We start from the raw sequence: 25,585 nt of genomic DNA on the forward strand, positions 1-25,585 counted from the left end.
GCACTGTGTATGGCTACATGCAGGCTTGTCCAAGCTAAATAAATTATCTCCAGGCTGCAGAATTGGAGGCGTGTGGGAGGAGGTCTGTAGGGAGCCTGGAAACAGTGATTATTGTAAAGTGGATCTGTTTATAGAACATCCACCTTATGTATTCATCCAGACCTCTGTGATAATTGATCCGTGCAGGTGCAATTGTTGTCCCTTGTTAACTCACCTTTCTGTTAATATTGTGTAACAGTGACAGCATAATATTATGCTGAGCAGTTAGGGACACTATAAATATAAAAGTCCACACATTTTCAAAATTACAACGTTGCAAATAGACTTCAGAAGTTTTGCTTGTTTTCTCTGAGCACATTTCATCTCTGACCATATGAAAAAAATGAACCAATAAAATCCATCCTTATCTCTGAATACACGGTATAAACCGCCGATGTAGCTGCCTCTCGATTTGTATGGTATTGTATTGTATTTGTATACTCTTGATTTGTATGGTATTTTATTGTATTTGTATACTTCTGCTCTTGTCACTATAAGTCACAGGAGATATATATATATATATATAAATCTTTCTTTTATATCTTATTTTGAGATAGCTGGATGAAGGATGGACCTGTATTAGGATTATTTTTATTTTTTTTAGGTTTGGTATAATGTAATACAATAGATGATTATTATTATTCAACAACTCCACAAAAGCTCATACACACATAAAACAGTTTTATTAATCAAAGAACTGTTTTTTTTTTAGTAAGTCTGTGAATGAAAGGGGCTCAGGGGCATTTTTATTCAGACAAGGACAATGAACTGTGTAGACCACAGCAGTATAACAACTGCTAGATGTGCAGCTAATTTCCATAGATCACTGTTTAAGGGGAATTAACAATATCAATCGGTTGAATTGTTCTTTCTTCCTGTCCTCTTTGACACACTAAGGCTTCACTGCTACATCCGTCCACAGCATGCTCAGCCCATTGATAGAGCATCAGGGGAGCTACAGTCCTTCAATGATGCCTCAGAATAGCAATCTTTTTTCAGGGGTCTTTTTTTTAACAGCCTGCTTCACATTGAAATAACCAATTATATAGTCTAGTGGGAATGTTCTTACATTCTATACAAAGAAGGCCAGATTGATCATAATGGAGCTATTCTGTATCAGAAGTCTTTAAAAAGGGACCTTCAGGATGAGCATGTCTGACTTTCCAAAAATCCCCCCCGAGATGATTTTTTAAATGAATATAAACATTCAATGACGTTGTTCTTTATAAAATGTCACCATGCTCCCGACAAAGCACGCTGGTCCTTATGCGTGTTTTTTTTTTTTTAAACTCTTTATTTCTATTCTTATGCGTGTTTTTAATGCATTTTTAATTACGATGAGATCGACATCAGATAATCAATAAAAAATCTTTACCAACTCCGAGGACGACGAGGAATTCTGAAAAGTGTCCCCCATCCGGGAAGGAACGAACGGGCCACACCCGCCCGAGCCCATTGGTACAACGTCACGCGCAGAAAGTACCCGATCGTGTGTAAGTACACATGAATTATGAAAGGGTGAGGAGGAGGAGGAACGACGACAGAAAGCTGAAGATACGCTCCGACCACCCCCTCGGTGAAATATAACTTCCACTGGTCTCATCAGGTGACGACGAGAAGATGCGTCTTCAAATTATTTAATTCGACCCCTCTGCACCCTCCTCCTCCTCCTCTTCTTCATTTCCATCCTCCTCGCCTCCCACCTCTAGCTCGAAGCATCCCGCACAGTGATTTTTTTTTTTTTGGACTCACGGACAGGCAGACAAGGCGGACTGATAGAAGCCAGACACGATGCGTGGATTTCCCCGACACGGGACACTCGTGGGATTTATGGTGCTTGTGAACGCACTGCTGCTTGCGACGCACGCTGCAGAAGGAGTTTTGACGGACCATCTTCTGGTTCAGTTGCAGGAGGACGCGCAGGATGAGGCGCAGCAACTTGCAGCACAACATGGGTTCCAGAGCGCACGGAAGGTAGGGATGCTCAGATGAAGCGTCACGCAGCGATCTTTTTGTTTGGATCATAAGTAAATTAAACTTAATCTAAATACATTCTTTATTGCGCCCAATCAAAATATTCAGATTAACATCACTCTATTTTGCGGTGTTTACATCCCTATAGTCTTGTCTTTTTTTTAAATAGAAATGATAAAATAGTGTTTTTTTATTTTATTTTATTTAAATGTTCTGAATGTATTTTTTTTTTTTTTTTTTTTAGAGAAGCATGGTTTCCTTTTGGTTTAACTTCATTTCACTGCACTTACGCTGAATTTGATGTCATTCTAATACAATATAGACACCGGTTAGGTTGTCCATTGGTGTATGTGGTCAAACGGGATGCAAACCTCCCAAGGATAAATTCATTTATGTCTTCAGAGTAATTCGATTTCAGTGCACTACAGACCAAATGATAAATGGAGCAGTTTTCTGATAAATGTTTTTTTTTTTTTAAAGACAAAGCGACCATTGTATCAGCAGAGTTTAACAAAATTAGAGCTCGTTCTCACATCTTTGACCTAATGATGGATGCGTGACATGATCTGTCACTTAATTCAATCCATGAATGATGAAAATCTTTTCTTTATTTGGCTCAATTTAATTTGGGCACCCATTTACACCTGTCTCTATGTTAAAGATTCATAATGTATTTACAGTGCATGCAATGAGAGATATGGCCTTTCCTCCAGCCATGGCTTGTTACTCACCTGAGACAATGTTTCTTACACAATAGCAGGATATATTCAGCAGATATCACAGCATGTCAAAAGGTTTAGAGCCATTTATGGAAAACCATTCCCAGACAGCATGCATCCCTTGTCTGTGTCAAAATAAATACATGGTTTAAATTGGCTGTAGCCTTTGCTAGTGGGGCAACAGAGAGGAGTCCGAGCTGTTCAAGTTAAGGAGTTTCTTCCTTTTGCTCTTCCAAACACAAAAATGAAAAACACAGTTCCTTTTATGATTTCTATAGCCTGGATAGTGAGTTTATTTCAGTTCTGCCTGCCTGCTTCCCAGGTTATGTAATCAGTGACATTATTTGTCTAAATGGGATGTGCATCATTAAACAATGCCTATATTGTTTGAATTATCTTCCATTGTTATTTAATTAATTAGACCAGGACCCATGCACAAACAAATTTGTGCACAGCGAGACATAAAAGAGGGAGAAAGAGACTGGCTAATATTCATATCAACCTGAATCACTGAAAGAGGCTTCAATGTACGTGCAGTAAATGGGGGCACATTCTCTTTATTTCACATGAATGCGATTGTATTGGTTTGTTTCGGCAAACAAGACAAGAATTAAAGAGTAGTGGGACACAATGCCCCCTTACAGGGGCATCTGTAAGCATTTATTTTGAGGCTTGACCTATCGTCAAGCTGTTATTTAAGCACAAGGGGGTCTTTAATCTGTGCTCGGCACCAGAGGAAATGCTCTGGATGATGCATCTCATTTGCCTGCCCTTGTGATTTATTACGGTTGATTCCTGCACTATTCTTTAGAGTCTTAAAATAGATCCCAGTGAAAGCAGGGAATCAGTGTCACCGTTGCCACCTGGAGTATGACGTGCTGCCCCTCTGCACAATTAATCATCTATTGCACTTTCTTTTTATTTTCCAGTTACACACACTTTCTGACGGCTGCCTCTGTGCCATCATTTTCACCTACACTTTGGTTCCTGATCCATTTTATCCAACTGCCTGTTTTTTGTTTTGTTTTGTTTTTTTCTTAACTCAGCTTCCAATGGGAGAGGGTCTCTTTCACTTCTATCCTCAGGACACCTCAAAGAGGCGGAGCAAACGCAGCGCCCACGGCAGACAGCAGCTCCAAAAAGACCACAGGGCAAGTATACTTATACCAAATGCGTACACTGAGAAAAGCACGCTTTGTTTCCTGTGCACACGTACCCAATATGCAGCCTCACAAAATGGATCAAATAAGACTGAATACTTGGATTCATTGTTAAATCTGGCTAAATTGTTTACAAATGTCTTGAATGCAATCTAATCGAAGTCTTGCGGGGATATGGTTACTATTGGCTGCCAGCTTCTAGGTACCAATTTGAGCCTGGAAGATATTTAGTAATCCCAATCTCCTCATGAAATGGAGAAAATCATGTCTGACCCTACTGATTCAGGCTATGCAGCCTTTGATCTGTGACTGTCTGGACGAAGCCATCCTTATTGGAAAAACTGGTTAAAACAATCATTCATACCACAAGTAACTTAATGTTTTTACTGATTAAACGCCATGCAGGTCTAGTCTTGTATGTCACCATGTTTTCATATCTCATAAAATACTGTAGTTACAACACGCACTCTAACAAGTGCATGTTGTGGTTAACATTTGTACGACGGGTATGTGCTGTTTTACACAGATGTACTCTGATGTAAAACATCAGGCTGGGGCTGGCATCATTTGATTGTATGAAATCATACAATCAAACCTCACAATAAAAATCTGTTTCGATTCAGCTATGCGGCATCAACAATTGCTGCTCATTTTTAACTTCCTTTCATAGAGTTTGTTTGTTGTTTTAAATGTATTCCCTTGCTCTGTTCAGCTTTCTATTTTTACAATGTGTGTTTATACGACTTGGGCAATAAATAAAGCAATACATATCCATCACAACGGCCCAGAGCTTACGGTGACATGCTATAATTACTTTCTTTCATTTTGACAAATGGCATGAAAACATTAGATAACATTCGTATTTTAGAGGATGAAACCAAACAGCCAAATGACAAAATGCTGCGGCTTTACCTCATAATATAGAACAACATTTTCTTTTTTAATGCAGTAACAGTCTCTCTGTGCGCTGAAGTCGCTGTGTTGAGGTGTTCCCATTGCTGGAAGCAGAGAAAGTGGAGGTCCTGCTGCAGATAATCAACTAACCTCTCTAATTACAATTGTGAGAGGTGCTAATGAAAATAAATGCAAGCCACTCCACCAAGCTAATAAAGCCAATACAAGTGTGACAGCAAAAACATGAGCAGGTCCACGTTCCAGATGCTGGGTTTTAATCAGACGCTTGACATGCTCATAGAAACGCTGCAGCTATTGAGTCCAGAGCTCAGCTAGTCTGATTTAATGTTGCCTGTTAGTCATTTTGTGTCTTTTTATTCCTATATTCCCACATATTTAGAAAACATCTCAGGACAGGACATTTCTGGAGAAAAATACACACACACAAAAAAAAATAAAAAAAATAAACCAATGTGTTTTTTTTGAAGGTCAAAAAAGTTGTTGTGTATTGGGATGACCTGTTCCTTCATATTTAATGAGAAATTCCACTCACATTCAACACTCTTAAATGTGTCTGTTTGGGACGCAGCCCTGGATGTACTGCGCAGGCCACTGGCTGGATTTCTTTGTGTTCCCGGAGTCCTTTTCCAGAATTTGGACAGTGGTTGATTACGTTGACCTATTTCTGACTCACTTCATTATCTTCTTCTTTTATTCCTCTCCACCTCCACCTCTTTCTTGTCCTAGTTGTTCTTCTTGTCATTCTACATCTTATTTCTCTGATTACAAATTCATCATTTCACAATTCATCCATTGGTTCCTTCCTCTTGTGCTTGATTTAAATGTACTCGGCATTACGTGACAAGGATGACACATGCCTGGGAAAGCCAGGAATGAAAAGAGGACAAGTAGACAGGAGAGAGGCAGTCAGTGTTCTTTGATTTAAGGATGAACTGGGGTGTTGTGAGGGTAAAGTCAGACAGTGATGCGGCAGTTTACTGTTTGATGCTGTGAGTGGGCAGCGTGTTCGTGCTGTCTCAGGGGGGATACCAGCTCTTCTGCTGTGGTGGAATAAATGAGTGGTGGGTTAGGAAGTGGGGAATTTCTTGGATAATGTAGAATGTACCATTTGTTGGTAAACATGCTCGCACAATGTCTGTGCTCTCAGTCCTTCCAAAGAGCCATATTAAGCATAAGAGGAACATAGTCAACTCAACTTATTTTCAAATTCTAGCCTTTAGAATGTGAATGAATACGAATGCTTAAATTGTGAAATAGCACAATTTGGTTTATATTATAAAGATCACTACTTGTATAAAAAAATAAAGGGCATTTAAGGTTTAAGGTGTAAATATATTGGTCGAGTTTTTCTTGCCTTTCCGGTTTCCAGTATTTCTTTGTGTAAGAGACAGAGAGGGACAAAAAAAAACAACTAAAAAAATAAATTGTGAAAACAATTTGACGAAACCCCGCAGAAAACCTGACTGCTATCCTCACAAGCACCAACTGAGACGAGGGCAGTGACATCTTGCTTGCTCTTTGTCTTGATTTCAAAATGCAGCAGAAATGAAAGCACAACATTATGGTCAAAGAAGTGCAATTTGATGACAGCAACCAAATTATAAAGGCCCTGTGTTTTGTCAGAGACACCTACCCCGACCATTTATGTGCTCTTTTTTTTATGTTATCTTCTTGATACACAGTACCGTGGCTGCTTTCATCTCGGCAATGATGTTGTTGAATGGTTCAAAGAAACACAGGCATATTTGGGATCGTAATTACGCAGGAAAAAGGGCTGCTTCTTGTGTGGTAGGTGAATACGAAAGCCTTTGCTCCAACTATAGCCCTTCTCAATAGAAAAAGAAGAACATCCCTTTACAGTTACACGAGGTTCCGCCTTCATGGTACAGTAGAGCTCCGCTGGGTTTTCTGATTTCCTGCTTCCAGAGCAGCGCACGCTCACTCGTCATTAGAAATCCCGCTTCTATTTTGTGTTCCAGCACCATGCTTGCTGTGCACCAGGATTTCATTTTGCTCTGTGTATGATCCTTTTGACCGTGAGCTGCTATTTCTTTTTGCTTTCTTTCACAGGTTAAAAATGTCTTTGAGCAGGAAGGCTTTGGCCGTCAGAAGCGAGGCTACAGAAACATCGATGATATTGAAGTTAACATGAGTGACCCTCTGTTCACCAAACAGTGGTATTTGGTGAGTAATAAGCCAAGCAAGTGTCCGCGTGCTGCCTGACCTTTCAGACTTACCCACATTCTTCCACCTTAATTACTCTGAACCAGGCATATTTCTCAGTACTTTCCTGAATCAACATTTCTAGTCATTGTTTAATTAGCCTACCTGATACTACTCATGCCTTCTCATTACTGCATTTATACCATGTAGCTGGCAACCTTTACTGCACACCGATATACTGTGTTGGCCGATCACCTTCACTCTCTGCTCCTAAGCAGTCCTGATCCATACCCTCCCCCTCCCTTACACATATCCGCCATATTCACTAATTTTTCAATGGTGGCTCACTTGGGTATACCATGAGTCATGCATATTGTCTGAGTGATTAGGTAAACACAGGCCAGGCAGATGGGACCCCTGGCCTAGATCTTAATGTGGCAGAAGCTTGGCAACTGGGCTACACAGGAAAAGGTGTTACCATCGCAATTATGGATGATGGTGAGTATAACATGTTTGGAAAGCAATTTTATATTCATTTGTATGATGATGGCAATATAATTAATTGTGAAGAATATTGATGAATCAAATTATCATGTCTGAAAGCTGCCTATCAATGCCTAGGTACCTAAAAAATGTCAAAAAATTCAATTTTCAATTTTTATATTTTTTATTTCATTACAAAAAAGCAAATATATTATTTATTTTACTGTATACTAAAGAGTCAGTGATGCTGTCTCAAGTAAAATCTCAAAGAACTGTGGCAAGAGGTTGCAAATACATGATTACAAGGCATTTGGCTGCTTCCTGTCTGGCAGACGTTTTAAAAATGGTGCATTTATTGTAGGTAGGTGAAATATGTAGATCAATAGCTTTAAAATGTAAAAAAAAAATCCAAATACCGGTAGTTAATTTTTAGAATTTTAAATGAATGGTCACAACACATCTGTTCTTATTTGTACAATTTAACATTGATATTACTTTGTCACTAAAAAGCCTAAATAAATATGAAACTGTGGTGCAATAACAAGACATTCCAAGTCATGCTATGTTCTTTAAGTCACTGTAGCTAATGCTCAGTTATATTACTGATAAATGTCAATAATCACTTTTCAGGAATCGACTATCTGCATCCAGATCTGGCAACAAATTATGTAAGTATCTAAAAGTTACTGAAATTCCTCTTTAGTTATTGTGCTGATTTATTTGAAGCAGGGGATCAAATGGCGGATTTAACAGGTATTATGTCCCATTCCGTCGGTATTGACATGTGGTTTCGAAGTTGCATTCATGGCTAAAGAAGCCAAGCTTTTTAATGTTAATGCAAGCGACACCGTTGCAGGTGCAATGGCAGGCTGCTCTGACACAACTTCACAAGCATAGATAATGCCAGGGTAGTTGGTGCTGCATAATGTGAAGAATACTGATAACAGCTTAAAGGACGTGAGGGATTGTTAAATAGAACCAGGACATTCAGAGAGCTTAGTTTGATTTGACTATTTGCAGTTAGTTCCATCAGTGTAACTGCAATATGCTATTATCTTGAATCCACGGATGTACAAATGAGAAACCTTATGGAGGAAACAAGGTGAGTGAGTCATTCTGTTTTGTTGGGCTAAAAAAACAAACCTCAAGCATATCTAAGCTTTATTAATATATCAAGAATCTAAAAAAAAAGGAAAGCTTGTTATTTGCATACTGATGTCACCTGCTTCTTTGCACATTTTAGCAAAGAAAATGGGCTGTTTGGTTTCTGTCTCGGCTCACTTACACATTTTGTGATTTGTGTGATGTGTTTGCAACTTCCACTGGAGTGATGCTGTGCATAGATCTGTTGGTTATTCTGTGACTGTTCATCTCTGAGTGAAGTCACTGTCTCACCACACAGCTTCACATTCCATATGTGCGGGATTTTTTTCTGTCCCCGGCTAACAGATGATCTGGGGAATTTTGTCACCCCCAAGCGAACCTCTCCAGGCTGTGCGTTGGGACGGTGCCCCACCTATCGGTGGTGAAACGGCTGAGAAACAGGCCATGCAAGGCTTGGCGTGAACTGGCTGCATTTCCAAGACCACCGCAGATGGGATGGAAGAAGAACAATAAAATAGGGGGGAATGGAAATTTACTGATTAAAGTAAAGAAGAAATGTATTCATCAGAACTTTTCACCAGTACAGTAATTAAGGCAAACTTACCCAACCCAACCCAAGCGGTGCAGGGCATCCTGACCTTCACCACAGTCGCTTTGAGTCATTACTCCTCAGTCCCATTCACTGGGCACAATGGGTTAATTTGGGCCGAGTCACTCCAGACATCAGAGGAAAACCACAGTCTGCTTGGTATCAGAAAATATGAGCTTGACATGAACAGCAAATGATTCATGGGTAGTGTCATTCATTAGTGGCGGGCCAAAGGACAATGAAGCCAAAGATAATGATGGTAAAAGTCATCTCATCACAAACAAACAAAAAAGCAGAGGAAGCTATTGTCACAGTTCTGTCAATAATAAATTACTCTGTAATTAAAGCAAGTATACTAAATTGAACTTCGTTTTCAGTACATTCCTGTAAAATAATGTAATTCTAAAGTGATGTAGTCACAAACACTTTTCAAGAACAGGACGCTCGCTATACCCAAAACACAAAACTATTAAATTAAACCGCCAGACGATAATTGTTAAAGCGCAACAAAATATTGCAAGCCGTGAATGGGAAACAAAATGATTCCCAACTGGCCCGTCCAGACAAAAGAGATAGCAAATACTTTCTCAGCTTTCTCTCATTTTGCTTTTCTGCCCGGGTGTTGCTGTTTTTGTAAATGCATCCATTTCGTCCTTTCAGAATGCTGATGCCAGCTATGACTTCAGCAGCAATGACCCGTTCCCATTTCCACGCTACACAGATGACTGGTTCAACAGGTAAAGCTCTCCCAGCACAACCCCTGTTTATATACACATATACATGTTCTTGTTTGCACATGTGTGTGTGTGTGTATGTGTGTGTGTGTGACCTGAATTGTATTGATTTTCTCTCCACATGAGACATAATGGTGAAAAACAACCAATGCTGCTGTCTATAACGCAACATAAAGGGCGACCCAACGCCTTGTTCACATGGAGGAGATAATGTAGGGCTAGATAAAGAGAGACTAGCACCTGTCTCTTGTGAGGGTCACACTGTGGACAGTGGCGACCCACTGTCTGATAATGCCTCATCTATCCCCCATCTCCCAATCACAACGGGCGATCTGCTCCCACTGCGACACACGTTGAGGAGGAGAACAAAGAGAAATGTGTTCTTTCCCCGCCTGTCCTCCTCCACCATGCCTCCGTCTGCTCACATACATCAGTAGGCTTGTGTGTGTCTGCGTGAGAGAGTGAGGAGCGAGTGTTTCGGCGTGCCACTGAAGCAGTTGCTGACTGTTGTGCACAACTCGCCGGCTAATCAGCTGGTTGTTATAAATAGCTGCATGTCTGTAGCAAAGCATGCTGGGAGTGGGAGGTTCACTCTCTGCAGTGTCCCCTTTTGGGAGCAGGAGGATGGAGAGATAGACACACATCGCATGGTGAACATAAAGCACTGATATTCATACACCTTTCATACATATTAATGGTTAAATGTCACATCTGCCTGCACTGAAATGTTCTTCAGGTCACAGAATTACAGCGTTTGCAATTTAAATAATTTGCTGATACAGAAATTTCTCTTCTGAAATCCCTATTAACGATTCCCTTATAAAGACAACACAAACTGGAGCTGCATCTTATCTGGGAAATATAGTCCCAGTCTTACTCTATAAATGTAAATTAAGATAAATCCTGTTCAGAATATTTCTTTGCTTCCTGCTTATCAGTCATGGCACACGGTGTGCTGGAGAGGTGTCTGCAGCAGCCAACAACAATATCTGTGGCGTGGGAGTCGCCTACAACTCCAAGGTGGCAGGTAGGAGAAATATTAAACCTGCAATTCATGGACAGTGAGAGAAATAACAATAAGCTGCCAGGGATGTTACAAAATGAGAGCTGATAATGCTGAATCTGTCATCATGAGCTGGTGTTTGGCATTACAGCTAAACAGCTGACTCTCATATGATATTGAGGAGAACAAATGGTGTCTTCTGTTCCCAGATGCTGAGCGAATATTATTAAAAGAAAAAGGTGATAAACTGGAATAGAATAGAATAGCTCTTTATTGTCATTACAAATGGTGACGCAATTAAATTAAACAGGCTCTGCACAGTGCAAAAATCAAGTCAAAGCAACGCAATAGACACAAATATATATAGACGTGAATTAGAAACTGCTTTATTGGCGAGGTCTTTGCACACTAACAAGGATTTTAACTCTGTAAAAAGTGCACTTAACAAAAACAGTAGTGGAATGAGGTAGATGAATTTCTGGTGGTATGTTTAAATTGTGATTTTATTTATCTGGCTCATAGAGATGTTGCTCCTCCAGGTATCAGGATGTTGGACCAGCCCTTTATGACTGACATCATTGAGGCATCATCCATAAGCCACATGCCTCAGGTTATCGACATCTACAGTGCCAGTTGGGGACCAACCGATGATGGAAAGACAGTAGATGGACCTCGGGAACTCACACTGCAGGCTATGGCTGATGGCGTCAACAAGGCAAGCTAACATTTATCCAGCTGCTTTACCTTCCTTTAAGTAGCACTGATGGGTTTTAATTCCAGTTACCTTATAGAAATGGGTTGGCTGCCTGTGAACAGTGCTAAATGGACAGAGCTGTCTGGCTTCATTCCACTGCTGTTTACTGCATTTAGTTGGATAGTTGATCCAGATTGGGGATAAACCCTCATGACATTGATGAAACTGTTTTACTAAAAGCAGAAACCAATGTGCTTTCTGCTTTTAGTAAATGTTAACAAACAGATTCACATACTAACAGCACCCAAGTAAAGCTGTATCATCTCACTTTTGGTTTTTGACTAATGAAGCGACCGACACGCTGAGATTGCTCTTCGCTCTGAGTTCCCATTAATCTCACAAACAGTTTTGCCAGGGTAGAAGCAGGACATTTAATCAAGCCGTCAATACATCATAGCATTCTGTAATGTAAGAAAAAAAAAAGAAAAAAAGTCACAATGTGAATCTCGTTTCACCAAAGTGAACATTTTCTTATGACTAACATTTGGGGGCTTAAATGTAGGCTGGTTTAAGGGAAAGCATTCCTGACACACACACACACACACACACAAATGCTACACTAAAAGTGCCAGTGCCAATTACTTGCCTGATTAATCATTGCACTGTACGCAGGCAGGTGTGGGTTCTTCTACAATTAATTTGACTCATGCAGGGGAGACTAGGAGGAGAGAAACGGTTTAATCATAATGGCTGATCACGCAAACAAGTCATCAAGTAGCCACTCTGCCTCTGCATCTTAGAGTCTAATGATTACCTTTACAACCCAGTGTGCAGGATGAACATGACAACGATATGGGATGTGCAACAAAAGGAATTTTTAAAATGAAGAAACATTATGTGATATTCAGAATTGAGTCAGACTGAGTGTCTTGGTTTTTACATTTTAATCGTGTCAGTGTGTTCCTGCAAATTGCCACTGATAATCGAAATAATGGCACAGTGTGCTGTGCAACATTAAAGCCCTTTGTTTGGATTACACAGGAGACAGAAGGCAGCAACCCTGCAGCTTTTAGGTGAGCACAACAATGCTCAGAGCGGCTTTTGTAATTCAAACAGAGAACAGAATTAATAAGCATTGTGGGCCACGCCACTCCTCCCATTCAAGATTAGCTCTGAGGGGAATCATTTGCCCTTTTGCAGAATTTGTTCTAAAGGATGTTACTAAAATATGTTTTTTCATGTTCCAATTCACTTTATCAGTAACAAATATATAAAAAGTGTTAGAAATTCTAAAATGCATGACTTAATTAAAGGAATCTTTCCATCTTTACCTCCGTGGGAGTTAAGTAATCGCCAGCATTGGTTTGTTTGTCTGTCTTTTAGAAAGATAACTCAAAAGGTTACAGATGGAACTTGATGAAATTCCCAATCCATCTAAATCCCATTGGTAATACATGAAACTAATAACGTGATTTCCTTTCATGATGATGCTTTAGGGTCGTGGAGGAAAAGGCAGCATCTATGTGTGGGCATCAGGAGACGGCGGTAGCTATGACGACTGTAACTGTGATGGATATGCCTCAAGCATGTGGACAATCTCCATTAACTCAGCCATCAATGATGGACGCACAGCCCTGTATGATGAGAGTTGCTCCTCCACCCTAGCATCTACTTTCAGCAACGGACGCAAGAGGAACCCAGAGGCTGGTGTTGTGAGTGTGTTTTACTACCCTATAAAGGACGTAACCTCAAATGTTTGGTGACATTCCACTGCCCACTGAAGTGTCAGGACGCAGGTGAACTTAGAATTTCAAAGATCACTTAATATTATTCTATATTTTTCTAAATGTCTTTCAAAGATGCATCTTCTTTCATGGATTGATCTGTGAATAGATGCTGAGGCTTTCAGCGGATTGGATGAGATCAAGGATAAAACCTGAGAAGCTTTTTATTCTGTAATTGTTAGCTATTGTGGTGGCATAATTTTTCTCCTAGCAGCCTCCATACTGCATTGATCATGACGTACAGTGTAAAGCATAATTGATGTGTTATTAAGATAAATATTATAGACTAAAATAGACTGTTTTCACATCGTTTTCACCTGTTTCCATCTCAAGCAATGTCCTTAACAGTTGATGGGGGAAGGGGGGGGGGGTCCTGTTATAAATATTTCTTTGTGTATTACTCCAGTGCAAAAATAATTTCCCTTTGCACAACGGCAGCAGTATTTGTTTTTGTGATTATGCAAATCACCTGTGGCTGTTGACAGAGCCGCTGATTCCCCGGGGGGGGTTTCCGCTCTAATTTCAGTCAATCTGTTGTCATTTCTAATTAAGCAGCAAATTAAACAATTAGAGGCGTATCGAATGAATATAAACATATTTTGTTTCCTAATGTGTTTATATGACACGGTCAATGTACGGTACTCTCTGCAAATTTAGAATGGCTTATTTTTCTTGATAATCATCAGGACCAAGTGATAAGGACAATTATTGTAATTATTATGCAAATGTGAGAGCAGTGGCTTTTGTACTGCACAAGCATGATTAAAGCATTGAAGATAGCAGAGGGTTATGTATTTTTGTGGAATATGGGGGAGTGAAAACAAGGGGGATACAGTAATTTCTATAGCATAAAGGATGGATTCTTGTTCTTTGGTTCAGGCCACCACAGACCTCTATGGAAACTGCACCCTGCGTCACTCTGGAACATCAGCAGCAGCTCCGGAGGCAGCCGGTGTCTTTGCTCTGGCGCTTGAGGCTAAGTAAGTTATCTGCAGCACCTTCCACACATCTCCATGACTGAACTGAACTTCTAAGAGCTCGGTTCACTTTTAATTTTTTTTACAGCATAAAACAGTGCATGTTTCTCACCTTCAGGACACAGATTCTATTTTGATAAGTACTCTTAATATCCCAGTGCATTTCTGAATAACATTTAGCTCAGATACTGTTAAAAGGGTCAGTACTTGTGCATTATATATTCATTCCATGCATGCAAGTAGTAGAGACACAATGGTGTAAATGTTGTACAGGTAAAAAGCTATAATGTTCTTATGGTAATCTCACAACTTTGTTCATTAACAGTTAAACTAGCATAACATATCTAAAATAGGGAGATTTCCTGCTTCTCAAATCCCAGAGGAGGGTTTTCCTTTTCCCTCAGATGCTCCATTTCTCACATTAGAGGCTGACAAGATTCTCCTGCCATTAGCTGGCACTGGTCAGTGAATGGAGCTGAGTAAAGAAACTCTGTTTGCTTTGCACACACAATAATGATGTTGCTGTTGGGAACAGCGGATGCTCGCTTGATCCGGCGGCAAATAACCCACGGGGCTGTTAGAACGAGTGCATGTCCTTTTTTTACTGCCTAAACGCACTCGAGTCATGCAACGGTAGAGTCAGCGAGTCAACCAGAGCAAAGCCGTCCTCTCACAGAGCTACTACGACAGCGTGAGAATCAAACAAAGGCAATCACCTGTCTCAAAGTACATACAGACTAATGTGTCGATAATTGAACGTGTGCAAATAGAATAAAACCATCAGCCAGACGTGCTTCACCATTTGTTCGTAAAACTAAATATGAATAGTTTCCTCTGAGCCTGTCTAATAGCTGATGTTTTTGTTTGTCCACCTCAGCCCCAGCCTGACATGGAGAGACATGCAGCACATGTCAGTCCTGACCTCCAAGAGGAACCAGCTGCATGACGAGGTGCACCAGTGGAGGAGGAATGGCGTGGGTCTCGAGTTTAACCACCTGTTTGGCTACGGTGTGCTGGATGCTGGAGGAATGGTGAAAATGGCCAGGGAATGGAAAACCGTGCCGGAGCGTTTCCATTGCGTTGCCGGATCCCTCCAGGAGACCCAGTGAGTCACATTTTAGTTTATATTTAGTTGTTGTTATTTTTTTGGTTGAAGATTAAAAAAAAAACCCTGAAAAGCACAGTGATTAAAATACATTTGTGCATTTCCCCCCACCTCTTATTCCTTATTTAACCCTCTAATCTCTAATATCCATTCTCTGTTTCTACAGCAGCACCACATGGATTTGCTGCCTCTATTAGATTATGGTTATAATTACAACAAGCCCACCTCTGTTGCCGGTGTGTCATCGGAGAACAAGCCATAAACACCTACATCGGCATGATTTAGAAACAGGCGGCTTGTCATTGATCTGATAGCTGCTCTGGCAGGCTGCAGTTTACGTAGCTGCAAGAGACCTTCTCATTATCAGAGCTGGCACACAACGCCCTGATGTGCGGCGGGGTTGTTTTTAATCTCCGCTGGTCACGCCCTTCAGAGGCATCCATCTCCCTGCTCTATGACCGACTGCTCTAATTACTTGCACTATCTGATGAGACCCCGCTGGCTGCAAAATCGTTTTGGAGTCAAAAGTGGGATCTGAGTTGCAGTTACTCCTAGATTTATTGCCACTTACAATCTTACATAGAAATATATTAAACACGAGAAATATAAAAAAAATAGTCATGAAATAACGAGCAATGATTTAAACTACTAATCATAAAAAGGGGCACAGAGAACCTGGGCAGTAAATGACAAATTTATGAAGAAGATCTTCTTTCTTTTTACACATACAAATCCACACATCTAGATCCATGCCGTCAATGGGAAATCTGTTTAATATTTGGTCAATGTCAATCACTGTTTTTTTTTTTTAGACCAGTCATTTGCTTTATCAGCAAATAGATGCGCCACCACTGCACTCATCGCTCTGTGTCCTCACTGTCCTGCTCTATTAACCATTTCTCAAGCTGAATGCTGTTTCAATTAATTGTCTCTCTCACTCCCTTTGTCTTGTCTCTGTTCCGACCATCAGTGACGCAGCCTCGGCTTCTTATGATGTTATTAAACCTCCCTGTAACCTTTGTGCACCGGCTCCTACCTCGCTGTGGTCTCAATCTTTCTTTCCATCACCCAAGGAGATGAACAGCTCGATGCCTTCCTGACTACAACAATCCAACAACATTACTGGGACTGGCTGTCTTTTATACTGCACAGAAAAAGTCCAATGACCTAGAAAAAAGAAAATTATTTCTTATACTAAAAGGGAGCCAGAATTCAGAGGGTGTTCAGTATATGACAAGTCACACATATACTGTAATCTATTGACAACTGGCGTCAGATTGACGGTTTTCTGTGTAGTGAATTGTACAGTGTGGTCATATGAAAACAGGGATGCCCAAATCCATCTAACTATGCCAAATCTTTTCATCCATGTTCATAGTTTTTTTGAATGCGGTCTCACAGATTTGATTCGTTTTTCCTTCTCCAGTAAAATCCAGTCTGGCAACAAGCTGGTGCTGACCATTACCACCGAAGCCTGCCAGAACAAGGACAACTTTGTCCGCTACCTGGAGCATGTTCAGGCTGTCGTCACTGTCAACGCCAGCCGCCGCGGCGACCTCAACATTAACATGACCTCGCCCATGGGCACAAAGTCCATCCTACTTAGCCGAAGGCCACGCGACGATGACGCCAAGGTGGGCTTCGACAAGTGGCCCTTCATGACAAGCCACACCTGGGGCGAGGACCCCCGTGGTACCTGGGTCCTGGAGGTGGGCTTTCGAGGTGAGGAAGCACAGCGCGGAGTCCTGAAGGAGTGGACTGTCATGCTGCATGGAACACAAAGTGCCCCTTATATAGACCAGATCGTGCGTGATTATAAGTCCAAACTTGCAATGTCCAAAAAGGAAGAGCTTGAAGAGGAGCTGGATGAGGCTGTGGAGCGAAGTCTGAAGAGCTTACTGAGTAAAAACAACTAAGATTCCACCTGCATGTTGCCAGCTCTTTCCCCGTCTCTTATCGCTCTCCACATCTGCAGTATCGCTCTATCGTTCTCTAATACCTGCTGCATCTCCTCAGTTGTCACTCTCTGCTTATCCCACCCTCTGTCTACCTCTTTCCTCTGCTTTTTGTTAAGCGATGTATCAATTAGCCCCTAACCTTCAGTGAATGTTTCTTATCGTAATCTAATCATGACAAAAGTGTAACATTTATCTATATAAATATCTATATGGAGAACGCAAACTATATCAACTGGATTTTTACACTCTACAGAAATGTACATGAGGCAAATACCTGTATAATCCACTCTTTCGTGTCCTTGCTTTAACTGCCCGACACCCCTCATCTGTCAACTGTTTTACAGTTTGCGACTGTAAATGATTTTCTGTGTCATTCTACTTAAAGTTTAATATCTTGCAAAACAGAGCAGTGATTATTCTTTCAGTTTATATTTCTCTGTGACATTCAACATTTATATAAACAAGAAAAGAAACATGTGATTCATTTTGCAGCCTGTGGTTCTCGGCGTATCTTTCATAATCCTTGATGTCTGATATAATAAATCCATTCAGTTTATTAAAGCACTCGAGTGAATTGCAACACACTACTGAACATGCTCAGTCAAAGTAGAATTTTCAGTTACTGCAGTTATTAGAGCAGAAAACAACTGGTCGGGATGGCAGCACAGATTGATATTGATATATTTCCATATTAACAATAAGGCTTCCTTTTTTACAATATCTATGGCTTTTTCATACATTAGGCACATATTTGTATTATTATACTATAATATATATATAATATATAATATTCAAACAAGATCCAGCTCCATATATATATGGATCTTGTTTAAATAGCACACATACACACATGATAAACAGGCTGACTAGTTAAATATGTGTGTATGAGGTAGGTAGTATGTAAAGTATGAGGCATCAATTGATGATAAAATATTTTATTTATTGTCAAAAGAATCAAACCAAATTAATGCACAGCAGAATTGTGCTTGGCAGGTAATGTCATCCAATTAAACAAATGAGCTAAAAGGGGTGAGTCTGTTCTGAGACAGTTCAAGGGGTTGAACAACTCAGTTTTTTTTTTATTGTTTTCTTGTACTTTTTTTTAATATCATGGTATTTGTGGCACTTTGTTTCTCATTTTATTAAATTTTCAGACAATAAAGGACTCATAATATGAGCACTGGGTGTCAAATCAAAAGGCAACAGCGGTACTTATGGAAGGAACCAGAAAAATATATTCTGGTTTGAAGACCAAAGACTGCAAGCAAATGGAAGACCAGAGAATATCAGAGCAGGAATGTGTCTGTCTTTAGACACGGTTGCTCATTGTTCTTATGATAGTTTGAGATCATTCTGAAGCGTAATCAACATCTGTAATGGCATCTTGTAACTGGACCTGAACCCTAGTGCAGCATCGTCTTGTCAGGTGAAGTGGTTTCAGTGTTTCTTCTTACTTGACTTTTCAATCATCGTCTCCACCACCACAGAAGTCTCCTCATAATCTTTAACCTTGCGTCTATTGGAGAACTTCTCCACAGATTCCACCACCTCTACCTTCTCGTAACTCATGGCGTCTGGACTGAAGCTTCCAGAGCTGGAGCTGGAGCTGGAGCTGGAGCTGGAGCTGGTGCTGGCACCACGAGGTGCAGGCTTTGGAGTGGGCCCACTGGATCCATTGCCATCCCTGCTTTTTTGGGGATGACTGGAAGCTGGGGTGGGATCTTTGGGGCCAGAGGGCGGAGGGACTGGGCTAGGTTCCTTGGAGTGATGGTGAGGCTCTCCATTTTTATACTTACCTTTCCCTCCATTGCCATTCTTCACCCCTCCACCCTTACCATCTTCTTTTCCTACTCCTCCATCAGCGGGCAGGGTGGGACTGAGAGGCCTTGGGTCTACCATGGGCTGAGGAGGTTGGGGAGAGGGTGTTTTGTGCCTGTGCAGCTCAAAGGGAGGCATCATTCCATCTCTGATGGTGACAAAGATGTGACCTGCAGATGGTGTAGAGGTACAGAAGCAGGGATCCAGGTAGCTGCCGTCCCCTGTGACAAGGACATAACGGCCCTTGGTGTAGAAATCAGCAATTGCCTCTGGCTTCTTGTACTTCCTCATTCTGTCTCTGACAATGTTACAAAGAGTATCAAATGCTTTGCTGATCTGAGCACCATCTGGGACATCCTGTGGGGACACTCCTGTGAGAGTAGGCATCTGCTCTTTACTCTTGACCCTGTCTTCGTGACCTTCCTTAGAAATCCTCTTTGCGTCTTCATCTGGAGTCTCTCCTGTGGATCTCCCAGTTCTCTCCTCCTGGCCACTGTCCATCACATCTTTTGGGGTCAGCTCTTTCTTCTTCAGGACTTTCTTGTTCAAAATCTTCTGGCGGGGCTTGATGCTGGTGATACCTTGGATAGCCTGAGTGATATCTGGACATAAATGTAATTGGAATTGTAATATATCGAAGTGGTGAACTAAGTAAAAACAAATTTTTAAATGTGCAACAATGTAAATACAGTGAAGGCAGGTGAATATTTTGTTTTAGAGATACAAGCCCGAGCATTGTTGCCTCAGGAATGGCAGTTAATTGTCGGTGCACGCCATTCTCAATGTAATACAGCTGTGTGCTCACAGTGTCCTTACCTCTCCCCCTGCTAGATGCAGCGGGTGTGTGAATGTAGCGATAATTAGTTGTCAACAGGGTAATAGGAGTGCCAATAATTGCTGAATTCAACCTGCAGGAAAGAGAGCAGTGAAACATTACCCAAGACGCAGCTATGCAGAACCTTTCTATGCAGGAAGTCTGCTAAAGAAACTGACAGTGCTTACATGTCAAAGAGGTAACAGATAGATTACAGACAGATAATTAGACATAAATATACTGCAGATACTCCAACATTAAAATACCCATCAATCGCTTGTTTGGAGCAGCAGATGGAAAATATCCATTGTTGCACAGTGCCATCTACTGTCTTGATCTGTGCATTGCATCAACTTAATATGAATCAGATTGCAAGCTTTACTTTTACAATTGCACTGAAATAATATTTTGGATTTGAATCACTTTAAAATATGATAACAATTGACATTGAAGCTTTGACAAGAGTGGAATGGTTCAACAAAGTAAATCCTGAAACTATTTCTGCAGCTGTTGATCCTATTAATTTGATGATCAAGTCCATTTATACGTTAAATTTTTCCTTAAAATCATTTTAGAAATTACTTTTACAGATATGAAATACATTTACAGAATTCAAACAAACAAACAAACAACCCGGCACTTATCTAAGCCTCCAATAAAGCACTCCATTATGTGTGTGTTTTCGTCAGCAGCCTACCTGTTATCTTCATTCTCGATGATCCTCTTGTATCTCTCCAGCTCGTTCTCAAGAGATGTCTGGTACATGGCCAGGTGGCGACATTCACTGGTGTACTTTTCCAGGGATCTCTCAGCTTCCTCAATCTCCTTTCGCAGACATTCAATTTGCTCGTTGTGCATCTGAATCTCGCCATCGTAGCCGTCCTGAGTGTTTTTGATAGTTTGTTCAAACACTGAGGTCTGAAAACAAGACAGAAATATGGCAGAAACCAAAAAAGAGGGAGAAAGAATTAAAGAAAATTACCAAGGTTCTTAAGAATGAAATTTATCAACAATTAAATAAATAATACATTTCATTTAAAGTGGCAAGTCAAGGGAAATAACAACGAATGAAAAATGTTGATTATCCTTATTACTCACTTATGTATCCCATTGTAAACAAATACAACTTTTAAACATGATATTTGACAGATCTATATGAAATAACTTGTTTGTTGTCTTGGCAACAGTGAGACTCGCCTCAGTCTTCAGGCATTGTTTCTGGGCTTGCAGCTGACAGAGGGCACTCTTGTATTCCTCCAGCTGACTCTGCAGCCCAGGTACTTTCCTCTGGGCCAGCAGCTTCTCTTGCTCCTTTACACAACCAACACAAAGTCATTGTTATAATTATAAACTTTTTGTGAAGCATCATTTATGTTAACTCAACTTCAAATTACAATAATGTCCAAAGCATGAACCTCTGTTGTATCAACCTTAATTCAGAGAGAGAGAGAGAGAGAGAATATGTGCCCTTTACCTCAGAAATGCCCAGTGACACGTTGGGAACCAGGGGAAGTGTCTGGTTGATTTGCTGTAAAATGTTTACGTAGGTCTGGATCTCTGCAAGGTTCTGCCGAGAGGAAGATTGAATCAAAGTAAATCATGCTTATTCCATTATGCAGACTAGTTCATCCTCGTTCATCGTCTGCTCACAAACTGTTCAATACTTTGTGCTTCTAATTGAAGACTGACAGAGAATCAAAGTATCCAATGAAATGATTTAACTCAGCTACAATACAAATGGCACCAAGCAGTTCGATGTTTTGTAAAATCCATGTTTACGAGCTGACCAAGGACCATAAAGAGAAGATACATTTCCTTTCTCTAGAGGATTACTTCAAAACTCTGTGGATCATAAGCCCATTATTCAAGTGAGATTGAATATAAAATATTTAATATACTTTAATAATAATAATAATAATAATATATATACCCTTCATGTCTTATGGGACAGTCTGAATTTTCTTTCATCATTTTTGTGACATTTGTGTCACAGAGGGCAACATTTCCATTTGATTTCTTCTACTTGTCACATCTCTGAGAAAAGAGGTTACACATTTTCACTTACCATCTTTGTCAAATCGTAGTTAAAGCTCCTCGTGTAAATCTTTTAAGAGTGTCATCTTTTTTGGTCTATGTTGTTTTAGCAATAGTGGCCTGAGGTCAATAATGTTCAAAAGAAACAGACTGTGTAGTCTCAGCGAATACTTCATCTGACGAATGTGAGTTATCCAACAGATTTATGAATATGCATATATAACCTACTGTGCTGATCATAGATGTCAAGATGTTGAGCACAATAAAAAAAATTAGGTTGAAGTTTTCTTAAATAATGTGCAATTGATGATTCGAGTAAATCAGTCCATGTTTTTTACTGGCCTTACCAAAAGCCATTAAAAAGAATTATCATGATGTGCGCGGCAACATGGTTGCTCACTGTCTCCTCCAGCTTCATTCCGTATTGATTTAATTACTAATAGATAGATAGTTTCCCATTTAGTTTAATATTCATCATTTAGCATGAGCATCACGGACCTTCTTGTGTCGTTCTTTGGTTGAGTTGATGTCATCCTGCAGGAACTGCGATTGGATTTGATACTCCAGGTTTCTCAGCAGAGTACCATCAGCCTCCTGTAGGGGAATAGAATAGAATAGAAGAACTGAGATGTATCTACTGAGTGTTTTTGTTCTATAAACCCAAGATATTGCATCAGACATTTGTATTTATTGAGCTTTTATCATCAGTTTTTCCACAATTGTAAAATAAAATGAGTTTATATTTCTAGAGTAAAACACTTTTGAGCCACTCATTACGTTTTAAAACATTTTTCAATAATTGTATACAAATGTTTTCCATATTTAAATGCTTGTATGATTATGTATAAAATAATAGTTCGTTCATACAGTACCTTGTTTAAGTGTTCCAAGGTGCCCCGCAGCTCTTCTTGATAATCGCATTCATTTCTATATCTGAAACATAAAGTATCTCCATTACGTACTCTTATAAATCAAGAAAAGGTATTAAACTACGGCATTGCAGGCGCACGAATGCATACCTTAGAGTTAGACAATATGAGTCTGACTATAAGTCTGTGTTGTACGCTGACAGATTGATCAAACTCTATTTGTTTGAAGTTGCTGAACAGAAACGACACACTTTGAAATCAATCTTTCTTCACCAGTTGATACAACCAGTCAATATTTCTCTCAATTTATTCTGATGTTCATTTTGATTGTCTTTCTGTGTTTTGCATAATTGTTATGTTAACATATTCAAAACAAACAAACAAATATTATGGTGTTTGCCGTAAAAGATTCCCTTCATAATTTAACTGCGGCTGAAGGGGTTACGTTCCTGTGTGCAGGAGCATCGGTTTTGTTGGGGTTAACAGCACTACATTCTACCGAGGAAATAATCTCTATCGAATCGAACCCAAGACCTTCTCCATCTAGTATTTTTATATATATTTTGCCTTACTTTAAGTAAAAGAAACCTAACAGATCTTATTCCAGAAGTTTGACCTTTGACACCCCCCCCCCCCCCCACAAAAAAACCCCCCAACTACTGTCGACTCTCTTACTTGGTGGTGAATTCGTCCAACGTGCGGCAAGCATCTCTCAGCTCTCGCTCCAGCTTGGCACGTTCAGTGAAGAGCTCTCGAATGCGCTGCCTGTTGACCTCAATCTGCTCTGTGAAGGCTTGCTCTAGGCCACTGGCCTCTTCCAGCCGCTGCAGCGTCTCGAGCTGCTTGCGGAACACGGCATTACGCTGCTCCAGAACTCGTGCCCTGGTGATGTACCGAGCAAAGCGAGCATTGAGTTCCTGAAGGCTCGCCCAGCCGTGGATGGCTGAGATTCCTGCAGAAGATTCGCCGTCCTCAGGCTCCTCATCAAAAACATCTGAGCGCTCAAATCTTTCCTTGCGCACTTCACGCAGGTATCTGGTCTTGAACATGGTGATGGGTTTCTTGCTCGTGGGTCGATGGTGTCCCCAGAGTGCTTGGTTGCCTGCTGTGCCTTTATTGTGTGAAAACTTGGGTGCTCACCCTTGGATGTCTCATGGTAGACTAAACGCTACACCACACGGACTGGTGGCGAAATAGCCCCCCAAAACGTCCCCCCCTTGCTGTGGATGTTCATGCTGCGAGCCTGGGGCCTTCCAGAGGATATTGTTGCCTTTGTGACAGAGATTAGAACATCCATGGTGTTGATGACAAAGCAGAACCACAAAAACAAACAACTGACTAGGCTGCAAAAGCACTGGGTTTTCACACACACACACCATTATTTTGGTTCTTAGTCAGCTGCTTTCTAGATTGTGGTTCGGAACAGATGGGATGGTGCTCAAGGACAGACAGGAAAATTCTAATGGGGCTGTTTGTGTGGCCCGTGGAGTATAATTTTTTATTGTGGGTTGTAATTCTGATTCAAACTATACTCTCAGAAAATACACAAAACACTTTAAGCTACATGAAAAATATACATATTTTCAGCAATCAGCCCTGCACTGATAGTGATATTAAGTGGACGGCTAATATTTGAGGGCAAAGTAATTCAGAGGTAATGCACTGATGAAATTGATAGCTAGTTAGCAAAGTACATCTGACAAGGACATAACAAGATAAAAAAAAAACCCTGAAACAACAGTTAAAAATTGTAAGGAGCTCAAACACTGTCAGGACATTTGAATTTAAGATGTTTGTGTCCCAAGCTGTTAAAATGTTAGAAAAACCACTGCTCAGACATAAACTTGATGTATTTGTATAGATTTCCTGTCACTGCAAATTATTCCCCAAAAACATTATCACCAATAAAAATACCTGACATTCTGTCCACCCACATGCTGAAGCCATAGTTCATACGTCTTATGTGTGTCCTTTTCATGGTTGAGGAGAGAACACCAGAATCACACTGCCTCCTTCCCCTTCTCCTTTTTCACCTTCTTTTTTTTGCCGATATGCATTGGTTGCGAGTGGTCGTAAATCCCAGGCCCGCGAGAGATTAGAAAACTGTCCAGAGAGAGTTGGAAATGAAATGCTGGTCTTTATCCTGCTGGTCACAGCTTCTGGGCTCCTGTGGCAGACACAAGTAAGGCTGAACAAGAACCTGCTCATATTTAGAGGGTAATAAAACCAAGGAGGTGCAAAAGCAGCTTTGGCAACTCTTGGGGCATGGATGCATTTGTAATCTTGGGAAGAAATATTCTGTGTCTGATAGAAGATGGAAGAGAACTCACTTATATTTCTTATTATTTGTTATTATGTGACCATTTTTGACGATCCAATGCACTCGTGTGATTACACAATCAGCCATCTCACGATTATTGACAAATAAGCAGAGCTGTTCTGAAATTCTTTCATAAGATGGCATCAGTTTCTGGGGCGCGGTCTTTGACAGTTTATCTGCTTTTCATGATGACTGACCACAGACATTTGGTGATGACAGTTTTCTACAGGTTAGTCTCTCATCAACAGGAAAAACACATCAGAAATAATTCACAGTATTTCATTTTTAAGGAAAAATACTATTTGTTTTCCTCGCCCCAACTAATGCAT

At 40.5% G+C, this 25,585-nt stretch overlaps 2 protein-coding genes across 2 annotated transcripts; one reads left to right on the top strand and one right to left on the bottom strand.

The window, feature by feature from the left end:
• The first annotated feature begins 1,830 nt into the window (after positions 1-1,830).
• pcsk2 (proprotein convertase subtilisin/kexin type 2) lies at positions 1,831-17,359 on the top strand. The gene is made up of 12 exons (XM_068741165.1): positions 1,831-2,013; positions 3,779-3,883; positions 6,878-6,991; positions 7,360-7,468; positions 8,084-8,121; positions 9,807-9,883; positions 10,819-10,907; positions 11,423-11,598; positions 13,074-13,289; positions 14,241-14,341; positions 15,216-15,443; positions 16,870-17,359. The coding sequence occupies exons 1-12, from the start codon at positions 1,831-1,833 to the stop codon at positions 17,357-17,359; spliced, it is 1,926 nt and encodes a 641-aa protein (XP_068597266.1).
• A 1,479-nt stretch (positions 17,360-18,838) lies between these two features.
• LOC137896005 (filensin) lies at positions 18,839-23,985 on the bottom strand. The gene is made up of 8 exons (XM_068741534.1): positions 23,612-23,985; positions 22,940-23,000; positions 22,566-22,661; positions 21,508-21,600; positions 21,231-21,344; positions 20,731-20,951; positions 20,036-20,127; positions 18,839-19,821 (listed from the first exon to the last, which is right to left on the bottom strand). Exons 1-8 carry the CDS (start codon positions 23,983-23,985, stop codon positions 18,839-18,841), a joined length of 2,034 nt encoding a protein of 677 aa, XP_068597635.1.
• Between the last annotated feature and the right edge of the window lie 1,600 nt (positions 23,986-25,585).

Source organism: Brachionichthys hirsutus, chromosome 7, assembly GCF_040956055.1.
Source record: "Brachionichthys hirsutus isolate HB-005 chromosome 7, CSIRO-AGI_Bhir_v1, whole genome shotgun sequence".
Taxonomy (NCBI): domain Eukaryota; kingdom Metazoa; phylum Chordata; class Actinopteri; order Lophiiformes; family Brachionichthyidae; genus Brachionichthys; species Brachionichthys hirsutus.